This window comes from Mauremys reevesii, linkage group 25, assembly GCF_016161935.1.
Source record: "Mauremys reevesii isolate NIE-2019 linkage group 25, ASM1616193v1, whole genome shotgun sequence".
NCBI classification, from domain to species: Eukaryota; Metazoa; Chordata; order Testudines; family Geoemydidae; genus Mauremys; species Mauremys reevesii.
In genome coordinates, this window is record NC_052647.1 from 9,067,166 (window position 1) to 9,089,432 (window position 22,267).

Sequence of the window (22,267 nt, forward strand, 5' to 3'; positions counted from 1 at the left end):
CTGGGCATCAGGATTCCTGGGTTCTGTTCCAGCTCTGGCAGGGGAGTTGTGTCTAGTGGTTAGAGCTGTGTGTATACTGGGACTCAGGACTCCTGGGTTCTATCTCCAGCACTGAGAGGAGAGTGGGGTCTCATGGTTAGAGTGGTGTTGTGATAAATGAAGAGGGGTGGGGGTAACTCCCTTTTATGGACAGCCAGTAGCTATAAATCCCTCGTTGTAGCTGTTCTCTAACTGCTCTACCTGTAAAGGGTTAATAAGTCTCACTGCTCTGCATAGGTAAAAGGAAGTGAGTGGGCACCTGGCCAAGAGAGCCAATGGGAAGGCTAGAACTTTTTAAAATTGGAAGGACTCCCCTTTTGTCTGTTCTGTTGTTGCTCTCCTGGGAAGAGGCAGACAGGGCAGAGCTATGCTGTAAGAAGCTTGGGCCAGGTATGAAAAATCATCAGTATCATACCTGGAAACTATTCATGTAAAACCCCAGATATGTAAGTAGACCAGGAAATGTCTAGGGAGACATGATTAGGTATATCTTTATGGCTTGTGGATTCCTCTGTGCTAACCCCGGTGCTTTTGTTTTGCTTGTATCCTTTAAGCTGGAGCTCAAGAAAGCTATTCTTGGTGCTTAATCCTTGTAGTTGCTCTTTTAAAATCTAGCAATAGCCTGAGCTCCCAGATGTATTTTCTCCCTTTTAAAAAAAAATAAAATTTACCTTTTTTAAGAACAGAATTAATTTTGTTGTGTCTTAAGAGGTTTGTGCATGTTGTTTAATTAGCTAGTGCAATAGCTGATTTTTTAAAATTTATCAGTTCACCCCCAGAGGGGGGGTGAAAGGGCTTGAGGGTACCCCACAGGAAGGAATTCCCAAGTGCTCCTTCCTGGTCTCTTAAAGGGGTTCTGCACTTGGGTGGTGGCAACATCTACCAATCCAAGGTCAGAGAAAACCTGTAACCTTGGAAGTTTAATACAAGCCTGGAGTGGCCAGTATTAATTTTTAGAATCCTTGCAGACCCCGACCTTCAGCTGGGACTTAGAACTACTGTTTTTTATCTCCAGCCCTGGGAGAAGAATGGGGTCTAATGGTTAGAGTGGTTTATATACTGGGACTCAAAACTTCTGGGTTCTATCCCTAGCACTGGGAGGAGAATAGGTTTAGTGCTTAGAGAGCTGTGTATACTGGAACTCAGAACTCCTGGGTTCTATCTTCAGCACTGAGAGGCAAGTGTGGTCTGGTGCAGTGGTTCTCAAACTTGGGCCACTGCTTGTTCAGGAAAAGCCCCGGCGGGCGGGGCCAGTTTGTTTACCTGCCGTGTCCGCAGATTCGGGTGATCACGGCTCCCACTGGCAGCAGTTCACCGCTCCAGCCCAATGGGAGCTGCGGGAAGTGGCGCAGGACGAGGCTGCTTGTCTAGTGGTTAGAGCAGTGTGCATCCTGAGACTTCTGGGTTCTATCTCCAACACTGGGAGGAGAGTGGGGTCCAGTGGTTAGACAGGTGTGTATATTTTGGACTCAGAACTCCTGGGTTCTATCCCCAGCACTGAGAGGAGAGCGGTTTCTAGTGGTTAGAGCGGTTTGTACGCTGGGATTTAGGACTCCTCGGTTCTATCCCCAGCACTGGGAGGAGAATGGGGCTAGTAGTGAGAGCGGTGTGTCTACTGTTACTCAGAACTCCTGGGTTGTAGTCCCAGATCTGGGAGGAGAGTGGCATCTAGTGGTTAGAGAGATGTGTATCCTGTTACTCAGAACTCCCGTGTTTTATCCCCAGCACTGGGAGGTGAGTGGGGTCTAGTGGTTAGAGTCGTGTGTATACTGGGACTCAGAACTGCTGGGTTCTATCCCCAGCATTGGGAGGGGAATGGGGACTAGTGGCTAGAGTTGGGAAATGAGAGTAAGTACTCCTGGTTCTCGATTTGGAGTATTTCTTAATTTCCTTTTCACCCATATAGCATGGAAGACACTTTGCATGTTCAGTGCCCTTTACAAACAGGGTCACTGCCCTGGGAGGAAGACAGAGGAGTAAGCAGACTCCAAAGTTCCTACCAATTGCTATTAAGCCACTAGCCACATGAAGACAGGATCAGGGGAACTCCTGCCTGTCAATTCTCTTCTCAGTCCATTGCACTCTTACAAATAAGGATGTAATACATAGTGGGTGTGGTCATGTCACTCTCTAGTGGCTGACCCCCCCGGACTATTACAATCACTTGCTCATTACTCATTGCTAAGGTTAGACCAAGAAGCACAGGGATGGGAAAACTTTTTGGCATGAGGGCCACATCGGGGTTCCGAAACTGTATGGAGGGCTGGGTAGTGAAGGCTGTGCCTCCCCAAGCAGCCTTGCCCCTGCCCCCTATCCACCTCCTCCCACTTTCCACCCCGCTCAGAATCCCCCACCCATCCAACCCCCCTGCTCCTTCTCCCTTGATCCCCCTCCCAGGACCCCCCCCATCCCTAACTGCCCCCCTGGGACCTCACCCCCTATCCAATCCCCCATGCTCCCTGTTCCCTGACTGCCCTGACCCCTATCCACACCCCTGCCCCCTGATAGGCCCCCTGGCACTCCCAGGCCTATCCAACCCCCCCCCCCGTTCCCCATCCCCTGACTGACCACCCCCCAGAACCTCCACCCCATCCAACCGCTCCCTGCTCCTTGTCCCCTGACTGCCCCCCGGGACCCCCTGCCCTTTATCCAATCCCCCGCTCCCTCACCATGCCACTCAGAGCACCAGGACTGGCAGTCGCGCCACCCGGCCAGAGCCAACCACACCACCACGCAGTCTACAGCACCGGGGCAGGCCTGCAGCTCTTGCAGCCGCACTGCCTGGCAGGAGCTCGCAGCCCCGACGCCAAGAGCGCTGGCAGCACAGTGAGCTGAGGCTGCAGGGGAGGAGGGATAGCAGAGGAGGAGCAGGGAGCTAGCCTCCCCAGCCGGGAGCTCAAGGGCTGGTCAGAAAGGTACTGCGGGCCAGATGTGGCCCACGGGCCATAGTTTGCCCACCTCTGAAGTAGCAGGAGATGTTGTTGTGTGTTTCCCAACTGACACAGCTAAGACAGCGGGTGAGCTGTAAGGCCGTCCAGATGCTAGCAAACTGGCATGCAAATAATCCAATCTGCAAATACTGGGGCATGCAGTTAAACACAGTGGTATGACATGCCAACAAACCAATATGCAAAATAAATTGGTATGCAAATCAGAAGCATGCAGCAAAGCTAATGGGAGTCGTTGTGGCATCTTACAGACTAGCACATTTATTTGGGCATAAGCTTTCGATGCATCTGATGAAATGGGTTATACCCCACAAAAGCTTATGCCCAAATAAATTTTTTAGTTTCTTAGGTGCCACAAGGACTCCTAGTTGTTTTTGCTGGTACAGGCTAACATGGCTACTCCTCTGAAAGCTAACGGGGTTCTTCCAGCTTTACTCTGAGCACAGTAACAGCAGCTTCTGGCCCCTGGTACTAAGGCACTGCCTTTCACTGAAAATCCCCATAGGTTTCCCCTTCTCATGTTCCCCCTTGTTTGCAAATTGCAGCAGGAACCTGTTGCCCAATAAATCCTTCCTCACTCAAGTATTGAACCCAGCTCTTTATCCAGCCGAAATCACAGTCCGCCCATGTGTTTGTTCAATAACGTGTCGCAGGTTGTCTGTGGGTTGGAGGGTCAGGGCCATGTTCATCTGAATCTATCTAATATTAAATTATTCAATGTGAAAGGTGGAATTTTTTAGAAGCCTGTGTCTGAAATTCAGCAAGTGTGCCTAGAAGCATGCAGTCCCCGGATATTTCACGCAGCAGCTACAATTGCACATATTGGGCATGCTGCATTTCTTTTACATTCATTCTGTAGCAACTTGTGGCAAATAGTATAAAGTGCAGATCTTAAACTACAGTTCCTGGGGGTCGCCTCAGGCTAAACTTACTGTTTTGACATTTATTTCTATTTTCCAAGTCGCACTTTTTGGCTTTTGTGTTTTCATGTTTCACTTTTCATCATTACTCCAATCTCACTGAAAGCATTGTTTTCATGTGTTCTAGAGCAGCGATTTAGCGTGCACTTGACAGACTTTGCGAAATGGGGCCCAGAAATAGTTTTTGGGGAATGCTAGACTCCTCCTCCTACCTAATCCCCTGACTTCCAATTATATTTTTCAGGAGTTTCTTTCCTGACCTTTCAGAAGTATGCGCTGAAGTGAACCAAATACTTTATTTCATAAGTAGAAATACACCCCTTGAATTCTGCTTGCAGCTCTGGTCACCCCATCTCAAAAAAGGTGTATTAGAAATGGAATATATACAGAGAAAGGCAACAAAAATGATTAAGGTATTAAGCTTCCATATGAGAAGAGATAAAAAAATCTGGGGCTCTTCAGGGTGGAAAAGTGATGGCTAATGAGGGATATGACAGAGGTGTATAAAATCAGGACTGGTGTGGAGAAAATGACTAAGGAAGTGTTATTTACCCCTTCACATAACACAAGAACCTGGGGTAACCCGATGAAATTAATAGGCAGCAGGTTTAAAACAACCAAAAGGAAGCACTTCACACATCATGCAGTCAACCTGTGGAACTCATTGCCAGGGGATGTCGTGAAGGCCAAAACTATAACGGGGTTCAAAAAAAGAACTACATAAGTTCATGGAGGATAGATCCATCATTGACTATTAGTCAAGATGGCCAGGAATGCAACCCCATGCTGTGGGTGTCCCTAAGACTGCCAGATGCTGGGACTGGACGACAGGGGATGGATCACTTGATAATTGCCCTATTTTGTTCATTCCCACTGGGCTAAGACCATTGGTCTGACCCAGTTTGGCCGTTCTTATGTTTTTATCTTAATAATCTTCTTTCCACTGCTGGGAAGTCATTGTTAGGACAATAAGGGCAAGATTAACCCATTCATTGCAGGGCCACTCATCCCCCACCAGTCCTAGAATAGTCAGAGAATTACAGTATAGTACAGCCTGGCAGAGTGGTCACGGTCCAGCCTTTGTCTGGCTTCCTTATTCAGATTGTAAACAGTCTCTCATCATGAATCCGTGCAGCACCTGGTACAATGGAGCCCTGGTCTTAGCTGGGGCCTCCAGGCACTGCTGTGATACAAATAATAACAAATATTAATTAATGAGGGCACAAAATCTACTTGCCCATTGAAAGTGGGACAACTAATGACATTTTACCTGCCTGTTAAAATAAATGTGCAAGGCTGGTGTGTGGATTATGGATTATTATTGTATACTCACCCCCAAATTGCAACTGGATACCTTTCCGGAAGGTATATGCTTTAGTGGATCACCAGTTATTGGGCTCAATACAGGGGTAACTGAGTGCAATACAATAGCCTGTGCTTTGCAGGAGGTCAGACTTGATAATGGTTTTAAATGGAGCTAATGATGGTAGCATCTGCCCAGCCCTGTATTTATTATTCATACGGCATTAGCACCTTGAGGGCCCAGCATGCCAGGCGCTGGTCATACATAGGAAGAAGCAGTGGCTCTGTCCCAGAGATTCATCATCCAGAGGCAATGCTACAGGTCACACCGCAGGTCAGGGCAGAGCCTGGAAGAGAATTCACATCTCCTGGGTCCCAGGCGGCTGCCTTAACCATGACACTATGTTGCTTTTACTTTCACCGCTCCCATTCTATTGGTTCCTCCTTGGCCCTGCTAGCCATATGGCATTGTCACCGCTCAGACTTGTGACACCCGTTGTTAGGTAAGCCCAGTTGGCTGTTTAGCTGTAAGTAAATATGTTGCAACTGGATGTCTTTGGATATTGTCCAGACTGAAGCCCTGTCCAAATACCACTGTCATGAAAAGAAACCTGTTACTGGAAGGCAGCTGATAACCTGCCTTCCCCCATTAACCCTTCCCTGGTTTGCTTTTACCCAGAGGAAGGAAAAAACAGACTCTGAGATGAGTGATCTCAGTGGGACTAGGCGGGTTCATACCAGAGGATGATCTGTCCCAGAGATCTGAAGGCCTGGTTCAAGGAGCTTAACCTCTAAAAGGCCAGGTACTGGATTACAGGGTTAGGCAGTTGAAGAGCGATAGGTTAACTGGTGCCTGTGCAAATTGCTGCTTTGAGCTTCAAAGCCACCGAAGGGATTTTGATACCCATCTGCCATTACAATGTGTCTGAATCTCCTACATGGCTTTGAAGATGCCAACCACGATGTATTGTTTAGGAGTACAGGAACTGCCACACCGGATCAGATCATAGAGTTTCAGAGCCAGGTGCCAGACATTTCAGAGCCAGGTGCAAGAAAATCTACTGTGGACGATTATAACCTACCTGGAGGGGACATTACCTCTTAACACCGATTGCCTTATGTCCTGAAGCAGGGCTATCATGTGGCAATGAGTTCCGCAGGTTAATTCCACATTATTATTTCCTTTGATCGGTTTTATGTTACCTGGCAGTAGCACCCAAAGGCCTTCTTTGTGCTAGGTGCTGTGCAAACATACAGAGCAGGTGTAGATGACGGGTGGTCGAACATGCTGGTGCCTTGTCTTTATTAGCACTCCCACCATTGCTACCAGCAGTGTAGGTTCCCTAATTGAGTATAGTGGAGTCCTGGCCTAACAGACAGTTTCTGCCCCAAAGGTTTTACAATCCAAGCGAGTGGGATAGACAGAGAGATCCACCCTTCCGGGGCTCCCTTCACGTCTGGGACCGCTTTCCCTACTGAAACATCCCAGGACTTGCCCAAGGTAAAACAGAGTCAAAAGGCAGATCCAGGAGTCCTGTTTCTCAGTCTGCCCCCTCGTTGTAACCCAGTAGATCCCACTCCCCTCCCAGAGCTAGGAATAAAGCCCAAGCGTCCTGACTCCCAGTCCCGCCCTGCTTTAATCCATTTGAACCTATTCCTCATTCACAGACGGGAGCAGAACCCAGGAGTCCTGACTTCCAGCCCCCTCCCGTCCCCCATGCAAAACTGAACTGTGGTATTTATCACAGCTCCACCATTCCGATCTGTGGCTATCACCTGGGCATGGAGGAAACACAACCACAACCTCAGGTCCCTAATTCCAACTCCCCCCCTTGGAAAGACAAATAAACTCTTGTGTCCAGGGAGTGAAGAAAACATATTTTGTTCTGAACTTTTCAGGGTTCCTGGGCTCCTCCCCCTCACTGACTAACCCGCCCAGCTGTTTGCACAAGGGCTCAGCTTACAGGCAACTCTGAGGATAAATAGCCCAGGAGGAGCTACTTCTCCTGACCCTCCTGTCCTCACCATGGGGGGCTCTGCTCTCTACCTGGTGGCCGTGTTTGCTTTCTACTTCCCGGCTGTTTCTCACGGCCAACTGTAAGTACCCCCGCACTTCTGCCACGGTGATGAGGATATTAAGCTGGGTTCGTTACATGGCTGCCAATGGAAACCAAGCTCAATTTTCCTCTCTTCTCTGCTAGTGTGTGTGGAGTGGGAACAGGCTGCAGAAATTCTCTTCCTCACCTGATCCAACCCTCTTCTCCCTCGCTCAGTTCTGAGGCTAATTTTGGGGTTTGGAAGATGGAATTTTTTTTAAAGAATAAACTGGATTTTGAGCCTCACTTGATCTAAGTGAACCAGGTGTAAACTGGGAGTAACTCCATAGAAAACAATGGGGTTGCACTGCCCTGAAATGCACTGAAATCAGTGGGGTTGTCGTTCCGTTGGCTTCTGTGGGCTTTGGATCAGGCCCTAAAAGAGACCAGAATCAGGTTCTGTAGGCCACAGCTTGAACTCCTTGCTCAGTTTCTACATTGGCAAGACACCCAGTGGGGCTAAATTCTATTTTCAGTGTAAACTGGTGCAAACCTGTCGTAACTCCACTGACTTCAATGGACAGTTATTTATACTGGAGTAACTCAATTGGCTAAGGGGATTGCTTATGGTGCATGAGGCAGACCAGAACCCAGTTCACTTCCAAGGGGCTGGTGGGCTTCCAAAGAACAGTGGTCCACGACTTGGGCACTGCACTGGGAGTCAGGACTCCTGGGTTCTATTTCCAGCTGTTGGAGGGAATGGGCCTGGGGGACCAGAAGATGGGAAGGGGAGTCAGAACTCCTTGGTTCTACCTGACGCTCTCACAATGGGGATATCCAGGGGATGCCTGGATTCTGGGAGGGCAATGATGTCTAGTGGTTAGAGCCGGGAGGTGTGACTAGGAGTCAAAACTGCTGGGCTCTATTCCCAGCTGAGTCACTGACTGGCTGTGTTACCTTAAGGAAGCTCCTCCCCTTTTCTCTGCTGGCCTCTCCCTCACCTGTGAAAGGGGGATCATGACACTTACCTACCTCTGTAAAGGGCTGTGAGATCTATGTCTGGTGAGTGCTCTGAGTGTGACCCCGAGGCTAAGCAGGGCCGGCTCCAGACCCCAGCGCGCCAAGCGCGTGCCTAGGGTGGCATGCCGCGGGGAGCGCTCTGCCGGTCACCAGGAGGGCGGCAGGCGGCTCCGGCAGACCTCCCGCAGGCGTGCCTGCGGAGGGTCCGCTGGTCCCGCGGCTTTGGTGGAGCATCCACAGGCACGCCTGCGGGAGGTCCACCGGAGCCACGGGACCGGCGACCGGCAGAGCACCCCCCGCGGCGTGCCGCTGTGCTTGGGGCGGCGAAATCGCTAGAGCCGCCCCTGGGGCTAAGCTTCTATTGTCCATCTGACCGATTGGCTGCCTGGCATGGTTACCACTTCCCGGCCTGTTCATGTCTGTGCTGGAGTGGCCAGATGAACAGCCAAGAGCCAGACCAATAGCACATGTACTTGGCTCTAAAGCTGGGAAGGGATCTTGGTGCCAGGGGGTGGCAGCGATAAAAGGGAGGAGGCAGGAACAGGTAGTTTAGTTTGATTTAGTGCTGCCCCCTATGGCCAGGCCAAACGACGGACGTGACACTGAGCAGATGACAGAGGGAAACTCTGAGGATGCCCCCATTCAGAAGTGGGGGGAGAGGGCTGCTGAAAAGTTCATCCTACCTCAGGGGCCTGCTGAGCCAGTGAGAAGCCAGAAGCTGCATGAGAGATGCATTGATCTGTCAGGATGATCCAACTCACCTATGGAACCTGGGTCGGGTCCCCACCCTCCCCATGGGGCTGGAGGGGCTGCCGTCCGGGTGCCAGACTTCGGGGTGATAGACAGACATCCGGATGTGGGGCTGGGTTTTGCAGCTTGACCCCACTGGGAATGCACCAGGGTGGGCTGCAGGCCAGACATGCAGACCTCGGTGCAGCTTTCCCCAAAGGGTTCCAGAGATTTATGAAACCTGTTTCTGAGCCTGGGCCAACTTTCAGGAAAGGAGGAGGGAGGGTTCCCCCAGGAGGGAGAGAGGAGATTTGGTAGCCACTGTGCAGGGCTCACTCCAGGTGTCAACCCTGACCTGCGTCCCTAGGATTTCTAGGAGAAACATCAGGAGCCTACCTGGTCCATTTTGACAGCGCTCTGGTGGACGGCTGGTACCAAGCACACGCCCTGCATAGGTGCTCCTGGTATTGCCTGCGGAGCAGATGAGCAGTAAACATGGCCCATGCTAGACGACTCCCCAGCACAGCATGCTCCTCTCTAGGCAGGGTGAGGCCGTGCAAAGGGCAGCGCATTCCAGAGGGCTCCGTAACAGGGTCACACACGCTGGCTGCTGACCGTACGATCGCAGTTGGTGGAATGCAGGAGGACACAGTATCTCCCTCTCCAAGGGGCACTGGGGTCAGCACTAGCTCAGACGGGAGAGCTCCTTCAACTGAGCCCCCAACCCTGCTCCCTGCAGCACAGCGCCCCCTAGCACCGCACTGGGGCATTGGGGCCAGCACTGATTGCCAGGGGAGAGCGCCCCCTGCTGAGCCCCCCGCACAGTGCCAGATTAAAGAATTTTGGGGCCCAGTGTGCACTGTGGAAATGATGGGGAAGTGTGTGACTGAGGGGGTTGAGTCTTATCCCTAGCAGATGGGATGACCTAGGAGGGTATAGGAGAATGATCCCACCCCACAGTTACCCCACATGGTGGCTCCTGTACCATGGGGCTGGCCTGTCTCCCTGCTCTGGCCCATTGGCTCTAACCATTGCGCAGCAGCGGGAGGGCCTCTGTTCCCATCCTGGTCCTGGCATCGTCGGCTCACCTGCCCCAAGCTGGATTGTTTGGCAGCTTTGTTCATTCCCTCCCATCCCCACGTGTGGACAGGCACCCCCTGAGATGAGGGCCCTGAGCAAGAGCACTGAGTACACATGAGTTAAACTGGGCCTGCCCCCACCAGCACAGCACTAGTATCAAACTGGGGCATCAAGATCAGCATAGATTTGGAAGAGAGCGCCCCCTACTGAGGCACCACATTGATAGTTGGCATGCAGCACCCCCAGCACCATGCTGGGGCATTGGGGTCAGCGCTGAATTAAAGGGAAGAGCATCCCCTACTGTATAGGTGTGCAGAGGGGCAGCCCATTTCAGAAAAGTGGCAACAGCAATGTCTTTTATGACAGAGGATCAGGCCGGGCGACACATCCACTCACAGCAATTTTAATTAGGGACGGGAGTGTATTATGCCCTGAACTTTTTGCCTGTATGTGTGTGTGTGTGTGTGTGTGATCTTTATCTGGTATGAAAAACTCAAGTCCAATTGTTCGTCACCCTTCCCACCAGAGTGACACACAGACAACTTGGCATGCTGCAGAACGTCTGTTAGTCTATAAGGTGCCACAGGATTCTTTGTTGCTTTTACAGATCCAGACTAACACGGCTACCCCTCTGATACTTGACAGACAACTTGGATGACGTTTAGCAAAACTTTTTATTTTCCTCCAGGCTTACTTCCTTGTGAATTCACAACACTGTGGGTGATGTAATCAGTCAATTATTTCTCCGGGAAGATGGCAACCTTGCTTTAACTCCATTGCCTAAGGGAGGATTTTCCAGACAGCCTAAGTGATTTAGGGGCAAGGTCAACTGACTGGACTTGGAAGGGCTTGTCTCCATGAAGAGTTAGTTCACAGAAAACTGAGGTGTAAATCTACTTCCCACTAGCCCACTGCACACTAACTGTCTGTGTGGACACTGTTAATGTGTACTAACAGTTCCTTAGTGTGCTTTGTCTTAGTGCCCCTTGGAACCTGGCTGCCGAGACCCTGCTGCAATTTTTAGGCACCAGCCCGATCAGAGCTAGCACCTGTATGCCCTTGTGACGATGCTGCCCGTGGGAGCCAGCTAAGGTCACTCAATTAGGGTGAGCTGCAAACAAAATGGGGCAGACAAACCCCAGAAGCTGGTGGTTATTTCAATACTTAGATTTACCAAACCAGCACAGAACAGCTTCTATAGTACCTCACTGGTTACTCAGAAGTTCAAACCACGCAGTTTCCTTAAAGTGCCCGCCTCAGGCCTCCATCCAGACACGCACATCAGCTATGACGATGATTACTGAAAATCTTATCTCATCATATAAAATAAAAGGTTCTTCCAATCCCAAAGGATCAGCCACATACCCAGGTCCAATTATAACTTAGATCTTACCCAAAATACATGCTTATGGCCAATTCTTATCAACTAAGCTAAAATTTATTAAAAAAAAGAGAGAGAAAGAGTTGGTTAAAAGATCAATATACAGACAGACTTGAATTTAATTCTTGAGGCTCAGATACATAGCAGAGGTGAGTTTGTAGTTGCCAAAAGTTCTTTTAGATATAGTCCATAGGTTATAGTCCAATGTCCATATTCAGGGTGACTCCAGTCAGTGGCTGGGGATCTCAATCCTTATGGCTTAAGGTTTCCCCTTCTTGAAACCCAAAGCAGATCTGAGATGCAGAAGGATTGTGTCCCAGGGTTCTCATACATTTTCAGCAGCCTTTCGGCCTGAGAAAACAATACGCTTAATTCTCCTTCCAAACATCCTGGCAATTAGCACAGGGTAATTTATCCATTAAACAGTTCAGATACAGGTTACCACAACCTTCAAAGAGACATATAGACAATAATACTATTTTACTCAAGTATCATCACAAATGTTAATATTCCTTTTTTGATCTTTGAATTAAAGTTATAGCAATAGACAAGACTTGTTTGCTTACATCAGAAGACCTGAACAAACACCTACCCTTCTACTTCTAACAATGCAGACTTGCATTTCAAAGCTCTATTCATTTATATATCTTCTTAACCAGTTTCTAAAGTTCGGCCATGGGTGAGGTTAGTCTGTGAATTGATTAAGTCTTTCTGGCCCTGTCACCTTCCAATGAGATATTATATTACACTCATAAGGTCACAGCCCTGGTCTACATTTAACATTTAGGTCAACCCAGCTACGTTGCCCATGGATTTAAGCAGCACTGTAGTTAAGCCAACCCAACTGCCAGTGTAGCTGAGGCTAGGTTGATGGAGGAATGGATGGTGCATTATCTATGCCGATAGCAAAACCCCATAGTGTAGACAAGGCCTATGCCTACCCAAATTGGGAGCCATGCTGTGAGAGGTTCGGTCACAGAGATCCCTTTGGGCTGTCAGCTGATGTGCTAAAATTACCTCTAAGCCCATTTTCCCTGCCACCTTGGGACTCCAGAACCCTGCCTTATTGAGCCAGACACACTATCCTGCTGCAACATGGACCCAAAGTCTGGTCCACAGCCCCAAAGCTGCAGAATTTAACCAAAAGCTTCTCAGCAGGTCACCTATCTCCAGCACCCACACACCCAATTCCCAATGGGATTTGGGATTTAAGTGGTTTCAAGTAATAACGGACAGAACAAAGCAAAATAAAGCAAAAACCTGCGAGTCTAAGCCTAATACATTAAGAAACTGATTACAGGTAGTATCTCACCCTCAGAGATGTTCCAATAAGCTTCTTTCACAGACTAGACTCCCTCCTAGGTGGTAAGCAGGGGTTTTCTCATGAGTGGCCATCCCTTTGTCCTGCTCCACCCCCTTTTATAGCTTTGGCAGAAGGCAGGAATCTTTTGTCTCTCTGGATCCCCACCCCTCCTTCTAAATGGAAAAGTACCAGATTTAAGATGGTTTCAGAGTAGCAGCTGTGTTAGTCTGTATCCGCAAAAAGAACAGGCCTACTTGTGGCACCTTAGAGACTAGCAAATTTATTTGAGCATAAGCTTTTGTGCGCTACAGCCCACTTCATCAAATGCATAGACTGGAATATACAGCAAGAAGATATTTATACATACAGAGAACATGAAAAGGTGGAAATAGCCATATCAACTGTAAGAGGCCAATCAATTGAGATGAGCTTTCATCAGCAGGAGAAAAAAACTTTTGAAGTGATAATCGAGATGACCCATAGAAGGTGTGAGGATACTTAACATGGGGAAATAGATTCAATTAGTGCAATGGCCCAACCATTCCCAGTCTCTGTTCAAACCTAAGTTAATTGTATCTAATTTGCATATTAATTCAAGTTCAGCAGTCTCTCTTTGGAGTCTGTTTTTGAAGTTTTTTTGTTGTAAAATTGCCACCTTCAAGTCTGTCACTGAGTGGGTAGAGAGGTTGAAGTGTTCTCCCACTGGTTTTTGAATGTTTTGATTCCTGATGTCAGATTTGTGTCCATTTATTCTTTTGCATAAAGACTGTCCGGTCTGGCCAATGTACATGGCAGAGGGGCATTGCTGGCACATGATGGCTTATATCGCGTTAGTAGATGTACAGGTGAACAAGCCTCTGATGCCGTGGCTGATGTGTTTAGGTCCTATGATGGTGTCACTTGAATAGATATGTGGACAGAGCTGGCATCGGGCTTTGTTGCAAGGATAGGTTCCTGGATTACTGTTTATGTTGTATGGTATGCGGTTGCTCGTGAGTATTTGCTTCAGGGTGGGGGATTTAAGATGGCTTCCAGCATGGTCACATGTCACCGTAAAACCCACAGGTAGGTTTTCAGGTAAATAAACCATTTACAACCAATTGTCCTAGTCAATGGGAGCCATCAAGATTCTAAATCACCATTAATGGCCCACACTTTGCATAATTACAATAGGACCTTAGAGTTATACTTCATATTTCTAGCTTCAGATACAAGAATGATACATGCATACAAATAGGAGGAATATATTCAGTAGGTTAGAACCTTTGTTATGATACCTTACAAGAGATCTTTTGCATGAGGCATATTCTAGTTACATCATATTCACACTCATAAGCATATTTCCAAAAAACATATGGAGTGCGTCACACACTCCTCCCAGCAGCTGTGTAGACATACCCCTAGGGGCAGGAACTCTCTCTTACTCTGTGTTTGTACTATGCCTCAGTCACTGTTGGGATTTTGAGATGCTGCTGTAAAGCAAATAAACCGTGGTAACAACTTGGTATAAAACCTCCTTGGGGATGTGGGAATCACAACCAGTGGGGTTTTAAATACTGACTGAATTAATCACATCAACCTTTTTACCATTCACAGCTACTCCCTGATCACACCCAATGTCCTGCGGGTGGAGAGTGAAGAGACAGTTGTGGTGGAAGCCCATGGCCTCAGTGCCCCAATCGTGGTTACAGTCACCGTGCATGATTTCCCGCTTAAGAAACACATCTTATACCAGGTCCAAACCGACCTCAACCCTGCGAATGGGATGATGGGCACAGCTGTAATAAAGGTGGGTAAAAACCCAGCCTCAGGTCATCCAGTAAAACAACAGGTATCATTTTCAACAGTGTCCCACTCATTGTAGGAGCCTCCAATATTTTGCAATACTGAGACATTCAGACCCTGTCCAGGTTGGATGTCATTCTAAAAGAGACACTCTAGCCCAGCATGAAGTTATGAGCTGGAATTGCTGGGTGAAAGTCTATGGCCTGTGTTATACATAGGGCCTTACCAAATTCAGAGCCGTGAAAAACGCATCACAGACCATGAAATCAGACCTCCTCTGTGAAATCTAGCTATTGGAGGGGAGGAGAAGGGGCAGGGCTGGGGGCTGGGAAGGGACAGGACTTACTGTTACCCTGCACAGCTGCTCTCTGGGGAAATCAGATCCACCTCTGGGTACCTCCCCTGGCTGTAGGAAGCTCCAGGACTGGGCAGCAGCCCCAGAGCTTCCTGAAGCCGCAGGAGGTTGCCAGAGGTGGAGGTGGGTCCAATCTCCCCCATACTGCTGGGAACGCCCCAGCCAGGGGAGGTACACAGAGGTGGGTCTGATCTCCCGAGGGCTGTGCAGGGGAAAAGGAAGTCCTATCCCTCCCCAGCCCGGCTGGGACTAGCAGCTAGGAGCCCCTGGCTGGGGCGCTCCCAGCAGCAAGCGGGGAGATCAGACCCACCTCCACCTCTGGGAACCTCCTGCGGCTGCAGGAAGCTGAAGGCAGTGCAGAAGTGAGGGTGGCAATCCTATGAACCCTCCACAACAGGTTTGTGACCGCCCCCCATGATTCTCTTTTGGGTCAGGATCCTCACAGTTACAACACTCCGAAATTTCAGATGTAAACGTCTGAGAACATGAAACTGACTAATTTTCAAATCCTAGGGCCATGAAATTGACCAGAATAGACTATGAATTTGGTTGGGCTCTAGTTATACAGGAGGTCAGACTAGCTGATCAGGTTGGTCCTTTCTGGCCATAACATCTACGAATCTATTAGTGATGCAGGACTCTCTTGCTGTGGCTCTAAAAACTGAGGTGCCCCAAATTAGGAGGTAGAAGAAAAAATTGAGAGTAAGGATGGTGAGGTTCCCTGGTGGAGTAGGATTCTCATTTTGAGTTGATCCAAAGTCCTGGCCAGGAATGGAGAGTTGTGGGGACAGAGGGAAGGTCTCCAAGATGTTACAGTTTTAGGGGAGCACAGTAGGAATAGTTAGGAGAACATCAGTGCAGTAGAACTGACTTCAGCAGGGCACCCATGGGATGCCCTTTGGTTAACAAACATTCCATATAACAGGAGGTGACCGGACAATGGGTACAGGGCTGTCCAAATGGTCTGGCCTGACTCACTGGTAGTGACTTACACTGACTGTGCCATCCTGGGAATCTCCGTCCACCTGGGGTATTCCCCAGTGAGGAGACCCACCATCTTCTCGCAGCTGTGTAAGCTGCTGGAGGAACTGCATGTAGAGCGAGTTAGTAAAAGTCTGTGGTTTCTTATGGATTCTTTCCATGTATAACATCATAATGAGTGGGGTCCTGCAGGGATCGATTCTGGGTCCAGTTCTGTTCAATATCTTTGTTAGGGTTCCCTCCCCACTCTGAACTTTGGGGTACAGATGTGGGGACCTGCATGAAAGACCCCCTAAACTTATTTTTACCAACTTAGGTTAAAAACTTCACCAAGGCACAAATTCCCTTCTTTGTCCTTGGACAGTATTGCTGCCACCACCAAGTGATTACACAAAAATTCAGGAAAGCATCACTTGGAGTCTGTATTCCCCCAAAATATCCCCCCAAGCCCCTTCACCCCCTTTCCTGGGAGGCTTGAGAATAATATACCAACCAGTAGGTTAACAAAGTGAGCACAGACCAAACCCTCTGGTTTTTAGGACACTAAAAATCAATCAGGTTTTTAAAAGAACTTTATTATAAAGAAAAAAGTAAAAGCATCACACCTGCAAAATCAGGATAGAAGGTAACTTTACAGTGTAATAAAAAGATTTAAAACACAGAGGACCTCCCTTTGGCTCTGCTTCACAATTACAAAACAGGAATAAAACTCCCTCTTAGCATAGGGGAAATTCACAAACTAAAACAAAAGATAATCTAATGCATTTCCTTGCCTTACTTGCAATTTTTTATAATCGTAGATGGATCATTTTAGATATGTTTTCAGGAGATGTTTTACCTGCCTGATCTCTCCCTCCATCCGGAGAGGGGACAACAAAGAGAGCACAAACAATCTCCCCCACCCCCCGGGCAGTTTTGAAAGTATCTTCTTTCCTCATTGGCCCTTCTGGTCAGGTACCAACTAGATTGTATGAGCTTCTTAACCCCTTACAGGTAAAGTGATTTAGAACAGCTTCCCAGGAGGGATTTTATGTTACCCTTATTTGTATGTTTATGACAATCTTCATCAATGATTTACATAATGGATAGGATTAAAACTCAAAATGATCTGGACAAACTGGAGAAATGGTCTGAAGTAAATAGGATGAAATTCAATGAGGACAAATGCAAAGTACTCCACTTTGGAAGGAACAATCAGTTGCACACGTACAAACTGGGAAATGACTGCCTAGGAAGGAGTACTGTGGAAAGGGATCTGGGGGTCATAATTGATCACAAGCTAAATATGAGTAAACAGTATAACACTGTTGCAAAAAACCTAACATCATTCTGTGATGTATTAGCAGGAATACTGTAAGCAAGACATGAGAAATAATTCTTCTGCTCTACTCCACGATGATTAGGCCTCCATTTGCGTATTGTATCCAGTTCTGGGCGCCACATTTCAGGAAAGAGGTGGACAAATTGGAGAAAGTCCAGAGAAGAGCAACAAAAATGATTAAAGGTCTAGAAAACATGAGCTATGAGGGAAGATTGAAAAAAACCTGGGTTTGTTTAGTCTGGAGAAGAGAAGACTGAGAAGGGACATAACAGTTTTCCAGTAGATAAAAGGTTGTTACAAGGACGAGGGAGAAAAATTGTTCTTCTTAACCTCTGAGGATAGGACAAGAAGCAATGACCTTAAATTGAAGCAAGAGTGGTTTAGTTTGGACATAAGAAAAAATCTTTCTGTCAGAGCAGTTAAGCACTGGAATAAATTACCTAGGAAGGTTGTGGAATCTCCATCATTTAGGATTTTTAAGAGCAGGTTGAACAAACACCTGTCAGGGATGGTCTAGATAATACTTACTCCTGCCTTGAGTGCAGAGGACTGGACTAGATGACCTCTCAAGGTCCCTTTCAGGTCTATGATTCTGTGATTTTGTAACTTAAGCATCATTAACACTGCAAAGGTCTTTTGCGTAGAGCATTGCTTGTGGTGGTGAGTAAAAGCAGGAAGAACTCATCCATGCTCTTCTTCTCATGCAGGTTCCCACCAAAAACATAACAAAAGATTCCAGACAAAACCAGTATGTCGTGGTCCAGGCTAAGTTCCCTCAGCAAACCCTGGAGAAAGTGGTTCTGGTCCATTTCCACAGTGGATACATCTTTATCCAGACAGATAAAACCATCTATACACCCGGGTCTACAGGTATTGCCTTCCCCTGGTCTCTTCTAATGGGAAGGGGTGGGGGCTGCTGATGTTATGCCATATCTACAGCTGGGCTGCTGGGGCCATCCTGTGCATATTGCTTTGCTTGTTGTCTGGTTGAAGATGGAGGACAGTTGGACCAGAGACTCTGCCACCACCAATTTGCAATATTTCACCCTTCACCATGGTCCTAGCTGTGATGTCCCATTGAGTGTTAGATACCAAAAGATTGGGTGGGCCATTGGATTGAGAATGGGCGATGGAACTTTTCAAATCCCAGTGACTGGTTCTGCTCCATCTTGTACCAAGATACATGTCCCCATCTGACAGCTGTCCCGAAGCCTGTGTGAAATAGGGGCTGCTAATCCCAGCCCATTCAGAGCAGGACAGATCCCAGCAATGACAAAGCCCTCCCACCTGGTACTTAGCGACAGGGGAGAAAAGCAAGACAATGCCCTAAAGAAAAAATTATGGAGATCTCCGACTGTAGAGAGGCTATCGTGAAACAACCCCTCTGTGGGGTCAGGCACCGAACTCCGGTTGGTTTCAATCAGATTTAGACACCTAAGTAGCTTTGAGGATCTGGGCTAAGGTGTCTATCAGTTAACGACATCCCTCTCGTCTCTCTTTATTTTCTCAGTCCTCTACCGGATCTTCACCGTGGGTCACAAACTGGAACCGGTGTCTAAGAGAGTGATTGTGGAGTTTGAGGTGAGGTTACTGTTCTGAGTGAGCCCGTGGGGGGATAGGTGGGTTTAGCCACTTCTCTGGGTAATGTGCAGCAATTTATTGTGACTGAGGAGGCTGCATAGAACCCCTGTGTGTAGCAGCAACAAGGTACAGCTGGGAGTAAAGCAAATGATTGTCTGAGGTCTCTCCTTGAAAACCTCTGGCATCCAAATTCTCCCCCAGTCATTAAGGAGGTTACAAAGTTTGCAGGGGCAGCAGCCAGGCAGCTCTCAGTGGAAGTCCCACGGTTCTGCAATGGTGTTAACGCTTGAGGAAAGTTGCATGGAGTTCTTCAGGAAGAGCCAGGCAGGTAGTTGTCTGGGAAGGCTGAAGACAAGGAGCCACTGCAAGGAGCCCTTTGAAGGACATGTAAACTGGTGGCAGGAACAGGGATTACAGCTCCAGGTGTTAGTCCTGTTAAGGCCCTTTCCACTGGGCTTTATGATCCATAAAATAAAGTGAATCAGCTGCAAAACCCTGGGCAATAATCCCCCGGGGTTTTCCTTACCTCAGCCAGCTGGGAGGGGAGAGAACACATCTGTCCCTTCAGTTCCTCTTTGACTCAGTTTCCCCTTTCTTTGACACTCTGCCCTGAGCAGCATCATAGCCAGCTGGGACCTTGCGATGGGGAGCAGCTGTGGTTGGCAGAGCAACACAGCCCTTTGGGCAGCTCCAAGGTTTGCAGATAGCTCAGGGTTAAGTCTGGCATCTGCAATTCTGCCATGGAGGCTCTTTAGTCTTTCAAGCTGCTTCCTTGAGTTCTTTGCTGGCCTTGCTGAGCCAGGTCAGGAGAGATTTGTCGTTTTTTCCAGTGTCTCTGGCTAGTTACGAAATTCCAACAAATCAGTGGAGTCCAGATTGTTACATGATATTGTTGGAAGTATGGAGAACCCTCCACTGGCCCAGGAATGTAAACGTGGCAGATGATGTTGTGAAGTGCAATTGGAAGCATTTTTTCTCCCTAAACTCTTGTTTCCTTTCCAGACCCCTGAGTCCATTATTATCAAGAGGATTCCCATCTCTGCCTTCTTGAAATCAGGCATTTCCTCCCTGAGCCATAATTTGCCGGAGATTATCAGGTAGATTGCCCGGATGTTACTATTCCTGAACGGAGCAGAGCTTTGCAGGAGTTGGGCAGGAAAGCAGAAGAGATGATGTGGAACTAGTTTCTGTGTGTGGCCCACCAGCTAGATCATCTCCTACAGGCATTTCCAAGTGATGTGGAGAAAACAAACTCTCCTGCCACATATCCAGTCGTGGCATAATTTGATTTGTATTTGTTATAGTTTGGATGGATAATCCTGTTTATTTGTAAGCCTTTTTTCCCAGTTTCTATCACTTCAAATGCTCAGTTGTGCAAAATTAAAGTATGGGTTTTTATCATCTCCCATTCTGAGTTTTAGCACTTTAAATGTTCACAGGTGGGGGAAAACATGGAGGACCAGAAAATGGTGGCGGGATCTGACAATAATTATTTAATGACAGTAGACACTGAGATTCAAAAAAGGGAAAGCTTTATAGCCATTAAAACACAAATTTGTCAACATCGTATATCCAAATACACAAAGTATTAAGCCTTAAATCAAACTGTAGTAAGTTCTCAAGGTGCATTTTTCTCGTTTTGCCTATCTGTAAATTTTGATATTATTGATGTAAATGTGTTTTTGTCGGTATGCATGTGCACAGTGAAATCAATGACACGTATCGATAAAAACCAGTCTTTCCAAGTCTATGCAGACACCAGAATGAAGCTGCACTGACTTCCTTGCCATTACTCCTGATTTATTCTAGAGTACGTGAAGGCAGGATTAGGCCCTGTTAGCCTGTTTTTCAAAAGTGCTGAGCACCCTACCTCCCATTCTGTGGGATTTATGAAAGCTCAACTACTCTGAAAATTACATCAGTGAGCTGGTGAGTGAGGGGCCAGACTTTTTATGGATCGGAGTTTCCTTATGTTTGCGATTGTTTGGATTGAGGGTTTTGGTCCACGCAGACTGTAGAAACAAGTGCTGGCCACAAAGTTTAGATCCAAATTTCTCAAACCTTGCTGGCCAAAGGTTGAGGGGGTTGTGGATCAAATGTTTTGTTCCAAGTCCCTGCCTTTAGTTCTGGTTCATGAAAACATCAAGGTACAGAAAAAAATGACTTGTATGAGGTTCCCCATGGTTCCCTGAAGACAGCTTGAGTTCCATGTATGGCTCAGATTTAGCTTCAGGAACCGATAAAATTACTGGAGAAAGAAGTGAGCCAGGTGGGCCTTGTGAAATGTGTGTGTTAAGTGCATTCAGTGTTCCTTCTTATTTCCTTCCTCCAGTCTGGGAACCTGGAAGATCACAGCCAGGTATGAAGACTCCCCTCAGCAGACCTTCAGTGCACAATTTGATGTTAAGGAGTACGGTAAGAATCCGGCATCCACTGGGCCCAGGCTCAGGGAGCGGGTCTGTCTCTTCTCTCCTGACACCATCTTGGAGCAGTCTCTCCCTGTGGCTTGGCTTTGCTGGCAATCCACCTTCTCCTACAAGCTCAATGTTCTCTTCTTCCCCTCTCCTTTCTCCAGTGTTGCCGAGTTTCGAAGTCATATTGGAACCGTCTGAGAAGTTTTTATACATCGATGGCAATGAAGACTTCAGGGTTTCTATCACTGCGAGGTGGGTCTGTGAGCGGATGGAAGGGATCAGCTGAGTGGGGTAGCAACCACAGGTTTTAGTGCAGAAAGAAACCTAAGTCTTGCATCACTTTGGGAATGTTTTTCACTAAATGTTTTCTTTTTTCTTCCATGAAGAGTCTCCATTTCCAATAGAAAATTCTGATTTTTTTTCATCAAAAAACCAATGTCCAAAAATGGGTGGCGGGGGGCTGAAAATCTAGTGATTCAGAAATGCTGGCACAGTGCCTCATGGGAGTTGCCATTCGAGTGCTTCATTCTTCCATTCTTCTCCATGGGCTTGGCTTGCTAGCTGGACTTAAACTCCTATGATGCACCATAGCTATGATGGTCCCCTTCTCCTTACCATGGTGGATCATGGGAGATATACACCGACCAAGCAGCTGGGTCTATGGAGGAGAATGGTGGCATGAGGCCATAATATTCAGCAATAGGTTTCCTTACCTATCTTACCCATCCATATCTCCTCCAGGTACCTATATGGGAAAAAACTAGATGGCCATGCCTTTGTCCTCTTTGGGGTGAAGGTGGATGATGAGAAGAGGAGTATCCCGCAGTCTCTCAAGAGAATCTCGGTAATTCCTATTCTCAGCTGTGGGGGGGAGGGATTCATGCCTCCTGGGGAACTTCATGGATGAGGTCATGAAACTCTCTCTCCCTTTCTAGATAGAAGACGGAGATGGGGAAGCAACGCTGACTAGAGCGATGCTGCAGGCTCGGTTTGCCAACCTGAACGAACTGGTTGGCCACTCGCTCTATGTCTCTGTCACCGTTTTGACAGAATCTGGTGAGCATCAGCAATA

At 47.7% G+C, this 22,267-nt stretch overlaps 1 protein-coding gene across 2 annotated transcripts in view; it reads left to right on the forward strand.

Annotated features, from left to right (window-relative positions):
* The first annotated feature begins 4,161 nt into the window (after positions 1-4,161).
* LOC120391362 (venom factor-like) overlaps positions 4,162-22,267 on the forward strand; it is an 83,196-nt gene continuing 65,090 nt past the window's right edge. The window contains exons 1-11 of one of the 2 annotated variants that reach the window (XM_039514934.1): positions 4,162-4,320; positions 6,604-6,710; positions 7,109-7,306; positions 14,355-14,547; positions 17,908-18,070; positions 18,711-18,781; positions 19,784-19,878; positions 21,114-21,196; positions 21,357-21,447; positions 21,937-22,039; positions 22,131-22,251. In XM_039514934.1, the coding sequence (XP_039370868.1) occupies positions 7,236-7,306; positions 14,355-14,547; positions 17,908-18,070; positions 18,711-18,781; positions 19,784-19,878; positions 21,114-21,196; positions 21,357-21,447; positions 21,937-22,039; positions 22,131-22,251 (991 nt within the window). In that variant the 5' untranslated portion in view covers positions 4,162-4,320; positions 6,604-6,710; positions 7,109-7,235. The remainder of the gene's footprint in view (positions 4,321-6,603; positions 6,711-7,108; positions 7,307-14,354; positions 14,548-17,907; positions 18,071-18,710; positions 18,782-19,783; positions 19,879-21,113; positions 21,197-21,356; positions 21,448-21,936; positions 22,040-22,130; positions 22,252-22,267) is intronic. The other variant, XM_039514936.1, reaches the window with a different exon arrangement.